The 8420-nt window shown below is 35.8% G+C and overlaps 1 protein-coding gene across 1 annotated transcript in view; it reads right to left on the reverse strand.

The window, feature by feature from the left end:
* The window catches only part of LOC135210679 (tol-Pal system protein TolA-like), a 43748-nt gene that overhangs the window by 10525 nt on the left and 24803 nt on the right, over window positions 1–8420 (reverse strand). Inside the window, exon 2 of the mRNA XM_064243455.1 lies at window positions 7648–7944. Coding sequence (XP_064099525.1) covers window positions 7648–7944 — 297 coding nt within the window. The remainder of the gene's footprint in view (window positions 1–7647; window positions 7945–8420) is intronic.

Genomic DNA, 8420 nt, shown 5'->3' on the forward strand with positions numbered 1-8420 from the left:
ACCTTGTAGTCGTAAAATGTATGTGAGAGAGAGAGAGAGAGAGACTGGTAATATATGTAATGAAAACCTTATAGTCATAAAATGTGTGTGTGTGTGTGTGTGTGTATTGAGAGAGAGAGAGAGAGAGAGAGAGAGAGAGAGAGAGAGAGTGTATTATATAGTATAAAGAAAACATTATTGTCGTAAAATGTGTGAGAGAAAGAGAGAGAGGGAGGGGATTCTAACAACACAACTGTATTCGTACAAGGTCTCTAGAGAGAGAGAGAGAGAGAGAGAGAGAGAGAGAGAGAGAGAGAGAGAGAGAGAGAGAGAGAGAGAGAAATTACCGAAATTCGGCCAAAACTTGGCAGAAGATTCCCAAGTGAAAAAAATAATAATAATAACACACCCGGACGTACGAACGAACTTTCACGACTCGATCCAAGGGGAGCCCCTCACATACCCCCCCCCCCCCCCAACATCCCTTTGGGGGAACGTGTTATAAGTCTGTCTCTATGAATTTGAGCAAAACAGACCCGTTAAGGATGATTTGTGAGGGAGAGGCCGAGTTAGAGAGAGCCGAGTTACGACTCGCGATTTCGGGGGGCAATTGGATTTGAGGACCAGGTCCCCAGGAGCCAAAAATCATCTGAGGGAGGGGGAGGGGGAGGGTTGGGTGGTGAGGGGGGGAAATAGGAGTGAACAAGGGTAAAAAGCAGAGGGGGCAGAAATAGGAAGGGGTTTTTTCATTTTAAATATCCCAACCAAATCATCTAGAAATACAAGAGGAGATTTTTTTTATTTTTTTTTTTTTCAATTTCCCAGGTTTGAGAGAGGGGAGTTTTGGGAGGGGAGGGAAGGAGCGGAGGGAGGGGGAAGGGAAGGGAAAGGGTGGGCCAGAATTAGTCGGGGGTGGGATTTTCGATCTGAGATCTCCTTCGGTTTGTACATAAATCTGAGAAACAAAGATAGTTTTTGATAGAAAGGAAGTGATGTAATGCTCCATTGGGACAGAAATTATTTTCCTTCCCCCTCCCCCTCCCCCCCCCCACCCCTTCCTTTCCATCCACCTCCCCTTACGCCCTGCCCACCCTTTTCTTTTCCTCACCTCCACCTCCCCCTCCTTCCTTCTTCCCTTCCTTCTCCCTTCCTTCTCCCTTCCTTCCCATCTCCCTCCCTTCCTTGATTTTTCAGGACGAAAGGAAGTTTTTTTAGGGCAAAAAAAAAAAAAATGGGAATCTGAGCCAGTAGTGTTCCCAATGAATTAGGTCAATAGGTTAAAATAAAAAAATAAAATAAAAAAAATAAAAAAAAGGATCTGACCCAATGATGTTTCCCAATGACCTAAATAACTTTTTATGATTAGTCATTCTCTGCCGGGAAATCTCCCCTCGGGTGAGGAGTCAATTTGCTCTATTCATTACGTCCGTCACCAGCAGCAACATCAGCATTTACGTTAGAAAAACATTTTTATTTTTTAAATTAAAAAGAAAACTTTGTCAATACTTAATGCACTGCACGTCTTGCTCACTATTCATTTCGTCCGTCACCAGCAGCATCAGCAGCATTTACGTTGGAAAACATTTTTCTATTTTTTTGAATTAAAAAGAAAACTTTGTCAACACTTAATGCACTGCACGTATTGCTCAAGTCTAATCTGAGTTCTGCGCTGACTACTTGACATTTCCGATTTTTATGATTCATGGTGTCCTGCATCGTTAAATCTTACTTACAGGTATATTCTTACGATTTAACTATTCAAATGTTTTATCTATTTGTCTATTAATCTGTTAATTTATATTTGTTTTAATAGCTGGTCTCTTCTTTCTGTTTCTCATTAACTTCTGTTACTTCTTTCAAATTAGCACCATTTTCTTGGGAATCTTGAAATTCGAGTCAATGGTTCTGGTATACCCCTTTTGGGCTCGTTTCATATGAATAAGGGTTTTACATTGAATAATAATAGCAATAAATCCGTTTTTCCCTAATATTTCTTACTCTGCAGAACATATATTTTGCACAAAGCTTTTTCGGATTAATACAGGAAAATTTACAATACTGTCAACAGTAATCTCATCTCGATGATTTCAGCCATAAAGGGCAACAGGCCTAAAATTTTTACTTATCTATAGGGTTAGATATCCACAACTGAAACCTGGTCGTAAGATGTAAACAAAACCCATCGATGAATTACTTGAAACAATTAGTTTCATTTCAGTCCTAGAGTAGTAACAGGCTTCAGACTTTTACCAAGTCTACGAGGGTTACGAACCTATAATCAATTGAAACCTGCTCGTAATATGTAAACAAAACCGCCATGGGATTAATGAAAGCAATTAAATGCAATTTTAATCCTCTACGGGTGGGGGTAACAGGCCTAAAACTTTTACCAAATATGAGGGATAACAGGCCTAAAATCTTTATCAAATTTGCAAGGATCACGAACCTATTATCAATTGAAACCTGCTCGAAAGATGTAAACAAAACCACCAGTGGATTACTTTAAGCAATTAAATCCAATTTCATCCTCTACGTGGGTAACAGACCTAAAACTTTTACCAAATCTATAAGGACTGTGAGCCTATCCACGATTGAAGCCTGCTCTTATGAGGTAAACAAGAACATTACCTGGAGTAATCACATTTAATTCCAACATAAAAAAAAAAAAAGCAGCTTGTCTGTAGTTTAAGTTTGTTCGTTCAACGTAGCACATAAATTCTGGTCCCCTTCGTTAAAATATTTTCCTAGAACACTGCCGAATCGAGGAGATTCCTTTCTTTCTGGTAGTTATAAAACGCTGCGTGGGAATCGCCCCCCCCCCCCCCACCCCCCCCCCCCCCCTAACCCAAGCCACCCCACCTTGGGGTCTGGGAATAACGGGGGAGGGGGGGTTGTTACAGCTGATCCATTAAGGAAGACGTAAAATGCAGGAAACTCCGGAAATAGAAACTGGTACGATGTTTATTGGTTTTGAAGACTCGGTCCGTTTAGACAATTTTTCCCTTTTATTTTCTACGCTCTTTTTTTTTCTCCTATTTTCACTTTCCTTATTTTTGCTTTTCTTACTTTTTTACTTTTCTTACTTTAATTTTCTTACTTTTTTTGCTTTCGAATGAACGCCTTAATATTCTCTTTGGAAGGTTGAATTTCAAGTCAGTGGCCCCTTTGGTGGGAATGTTCCATGTGAATAGGTTCCATCTTCTGAATAATAATAATAATAATAATAATAATAATAATAATAATAATAATAATCTTTTTTGTTGGTACTTTGAATAACCATTCTCAGACTTGTATATTTTTTGTACTTTTTCATTCCATTTTCGATACTTTTTTTTTTTTTGCATAGAATATCCGTTTTGGGACCTTCGTACTTTTTACTTTTATTTTATATTTTTTTTCTCTTTTGCTCTCTCTCCATGATTACTTGAATAGTAAACACCCATGTATCAGTTTACCGTGGAACATGAAGAAATAATATTCTTAACTTTTTAGATGTAAGCATTACATAAACTACCGCAAACAATAAGTCACTCTTAAGTTTTAGCATTTTTAGAAAAGTCTACTTTTACCGCTCTTGGAATTAATTTCCAAAGTGCTACTTTCTTTAACTTTAAAATAAAAAAATAACATTAAGACTTTAATACATAGAACATATTCTCTCTGCAGCTCCTGCAGGCATTTGGCTCAGAAATAAAGTTTCTGTTTAAACTTTTTCAAAATTAATGGCTATCCCAATAACATAATATATAAAGAAATAAAAAAGTTCCTAAACATTTCTCATAGTATAAATAGCAAAATAGATATGCCAAGGGTTGATAAACTAACTATGTATTTTAAATTTCCAAATATAAGTGATCCTTGTTCTAAATACGTTACAAGAGAACTAAGAAATATGTTTAAGTATAGCTTTTCCCACATTAACCCCAAGTTAATAATTACCAACAACCATACTATCCAAGCGTTATTAAACCATAAGGATAAACTGCCTTATGACCTTTTGTCTGGCATCACTTATATTTACAAGTGTGACGCCTGTAGCGCCACCCATGTTGGCCAGTCAAAACGGTCGGTCCGGACAAGATCTTCCGAACATTATGGCATTTCTCTTCGTACTGGTTGCTTGCTGGCCAAGCCAACCAGATCACCGGTTTTACAGCACATAGAGGAATGTAAGACAGGTAGAAGATTGGAAAATTTTAGTGTGTTTGGTACTTTAGAGAAGAGTCATCATTGATAATCTCGTAGTCGATAGAAATATTTTTAGGGCAAAACCAGACGTTAACCTTGACAATTCATTCTTATCCCTTGCTTTTAATATAAATCATTCGGGTCATTCATTTGTAGTGTAAACTCTCCGTCTCTATCTTTCCCACCATTTTGTTTTTAGCATACTGTTGTGTGATTTTATTTTAAGAGCTTATATTTTTTTTTTTTTAGTATGCTGTTTGCAGTTTATTTTAAAAGATTTTAATCACTACCTTACTGTTATTACTTTTACTCAGCTTTGTCAGCCAATAATTACATAATCTTTTAACTACTATTAAAATACTGTAATGTCTATTTTAGGTTTGAAAATGTTGTTATGAAGAAACAACGAAACGCGTCGCAAATAAAATGTGGTGTCTCTTAACCTATGCTCTTCTCTTCCTACTGAGATGGAGATTTCCAAAACATCTGTCTACTTTCACTGTAATCCGAAGAAGATATGATGCCCAGAATACCAGAGACGTACGGAAATGGGAAAAGCTGGCAAAGCAAGAGTCAAAGGCTTCATTGGACGTGGATTTTCTGAAAAAGATGCTTTTCGCAGAATATTATGCCGAAATTTTTAAGGTTTAAAGTGTATAGAATGAACCTCACCCATGCAATCGCCCACTTATGAGGGTTGCCAACACATACATATATATATCATATATATATATATATATCATATATATATATATATATATATATATATATATATATACACACATACAACAAAACTTTCTTGCCATGAGCGCGCTCCCTGTGAACTGAGTTTTATACTCCGTTTGACTCAAAGACCGTGTAAGACCAAAATAGAACGAGAGAGAGGAGAGAGAGAGATTCAGACTTTTCGAGTGGTTCCTGGGGTGGGGGTTTCTGAAAGGAGAGCTACACCGTCCAGGGGGACACACACAGGGGTTGCTGGGGGAGGGGATGGAGGGGAGCCTGGCAGAGCAAAGCAGGTCGCTTTCCCAAAAAACACAGGACCTCGTTGGTAGTTCAGATTGGTGTCTTTTGTGAAGAAGGATTCCTTTTGATATGCTCGGAATAGGAGTGGACGGAGGAGAATTCCCTAGAGAGAGAGAGAGAGAGAGAGAGAGAGAAGATAGAAAGGAGATTAATGGCATGTTGCAAAGGTCTTGTGGAAACACGTGAGGATCGTTTTTTATTTTTTTGTTTTTTTTTAAGGATCGTTCGTTGGGCTGAAGAGAAATAGGTCAGTGGAAAAATATAAACGGAAAAATTCGTCATAAATTCTTAAATTGTGAAGATGGTTCAAGTGGTCATATTATCTTTTTTTTCATATATTAATTAATTAATTTATGTATCACTTAACTTAGTTACTTATTTATTATTGATTTATTTATTAACAACTAATATATTCTGTTTCTAAATAAAAATTGTGACTGTAATTGGCGCATTCATAAAATTTTTATAGTAATTTATTAATTATATATCATAATACTTTTTCATTAATTAATTAATTAACTAATAGATTAACTTAGTTATATACTTATTTATTATTCATTTGCTTATTAAGTAATTTATTTATTTCGTTCTGAATAAAAAATTGTGAATGTAATTTACGTGTTTATTTTTATAGTAATTTATTGATTATATACTATAATATTTTTTCATTTATTAGTTAATTAATTATGTATTAACTTAGTTACTCATTTATTATTGATTTATTTATTAACTAATATATTTCTTTCTGCTTCTGAATAAAAATTGTAAATGTAATTCACTCGTTTATAAAAATTCTTGCAGTTATTATTATATATATGTTTTATTAACTTCTTTATTATTCGTTCATTCATCTATTTATTTATTTCTGAAGGATGTCCATCTATAGTTCCTCTCAGTGGTACAAACACGTAGGATCTCGTCTTTGCATTTTTATCCTATCCTGCCTCTCTCTCTCTCTCTCTCTCTCTCTCTCTCTCTCTTTGACCCCAATCATCTCGTTCCTTTCCGTTTTCCGCCCCTCCGTTTAGTTCACTGAACCGCAGCCATCCGTCGCGCTGCTAAAAAAAAAAAAAAAAAAAAAAAAAAAAACATTATAATGTTTTTTCAGTTTTCAGTCTCAAGTTTATTCATTTCTCGACCCTTAACGTTGGCGATGGTTTTTTTTAAATGCTTCAGAGAAATGCTTGCAACATTTAAGGTTTTATATTATATATATATATATATATATATATATATATATATATATATATATATATATGATATATATATCTCGTTTGTGTACTAAGCGTGGGTGTGTGTGTATAAGAGAGATAGTATCCATATATACCAAAATAAACCATTTTTATTCAATATAGCCAGCAGCTCAGAATTAAATTTTAAAAAGCTAACAGTCATGCTTCACTTTCTTAATCGAAAGCCTAGTTAGTATATCTTGACACACACACACATAAATATATATATATATATATATATTATATATATATATAGTATATATATATATATATATATATATATATATATATACATCATATGCTTCCTTAAGACATTCTTTCTCTCTCCTAACTTAGTAATGTTCCTTCCTAGTTTAAATGCTCGTCCTTTGTATCGCCCTTATTGTTATTTATTCATTATATTGACTCTCATTTACCAATAAGAATCAATTACGTACTCTTAAATAATGAAAATGAACCATTGATTCCTCCAGTTTCGCATTTGCCATTATGTGTGGGTAATGGACGCCACCAAACAATAGGCATAGCGCTACAAGGTATAGTTTATGTTAACTTGTGATACCTAATACAAATTTGGTTTTAGAATATCTAATTTTTGTAACAGAGTTACACTGTCACGGTTAATTAAAGAATTTGATGAGGAATATAAGAAATTACAGACTTATTTTATGATTATTTTTAACACATTCTCACTGATGAAACTGGTTGCGTAGGCTGAATAACGAAAGCATAGGCCTATATAAAAAGGGAGAAAGTTTCCCCAAAAAGGATTGTGTGTTATGGCCTCTGAGAGAGGTCGCTTCAGGTTCGATATGAAATAAATAAAAAATATTTCAACGTCAACAGTTGAAACTGGGGATACGAATATAGAAAGAAACACTAACGCAACAAAGGTTATTACAAGCTTACTAACATAGGTAAAATGCAGAATGGTATCTCCTCTCCTATTTACATAAAAAGATAGAATCTTACACTGCATGAAACTGGGGGAACAGTGATCAGTCAATTCAAATACTTCCAGTCAATTCGTAGCGATGGCTTCACAAAAGGAAAAACGGTGATTGCAGACGTCTCTTGGACTCCGTATTGCAGAAAATAGTCTACATGTAGGCAGGAAAGGCTCCCAAAACCTCTAGCAGGACATTTTCTTCTCAGAAGTCTGCTCAACGTCGAGATAAACCACGGTCGTCCACTCCTGAAGACGACTAGACCAGTATCCAACCAACTCTTCTTCTGATCCTTCGTCGGTTCCCTTTTTCCTCTTATCTTTCTCGGATGATCTCTGCAGCTGCTGATCTCTCACTGATAATCTGATCTGTGGCTCTACTGAGGATATCTCTCTGTGACTAGCTGGTAAAGCTGATCGGTCAACATTCCAGGAGCGCAGCTCAATAGATGACTCTGCTGATGACTTTCCCTGGTGTAGATAACGCTCTTGACTTTTTGAATACAATGATGTTCTCAGCTGGTCTTCAACTATACCTAGGACTCGGGCAAATTTGGTCCGCCGACCAGTCCCCTGGTGGACACGTAAATCCCAGGAAACTCATAGAAATATGAGATCTTGCCTTCACCAGATACCGCAGACGAAAAATGTGAGTATTATCGTGTAGAATTTCGAAAAGCGAGAGCTCATTTTCGCAATGGAAATCAAAAACAAAGCACGAAAAGAATCTTGGACGGTATTCATATCTTCACTAAATTCGAAAACTCCTCTGCTCTAGTTTGGAAGGAGAGTTAGAAAAAAAATAGCAGGCAAGTTTACTCCTTGTTCAACAACCTCCAGTTATCAAGGTGGTGAATGGTTGCGAGGTAGCAGATCCCCAGTTAGTGGCAAATGAGTTTGCTAATCATTTTGCTAATGTTGCGAAGAAAAATGATGATAGACCCTATTCAGCTCAAAGAGGATAATGGAACAGGTCGAAATTGATTTTAATACCTTAAGACATGAGCAATACAAACTTTTCCTTTTTTTACTAATTAGAGAATTTGAAT

Source organism: Macrobrachium nipponense, chromosome 4 (genome assembly GCF_015104395.2).
Source record: "Macrobrachium nipponense isolate FS-2020 chromosome 4, ASM1510439v2, whole genome shotgun sequence".
NCBI classification, from domain to species: Eukaryota; Metazoa; Arthropoda; class Malacostraca; order Decapoda; family Palaemonidae; genus Macrobrachium; species Macrobrachium nipponense.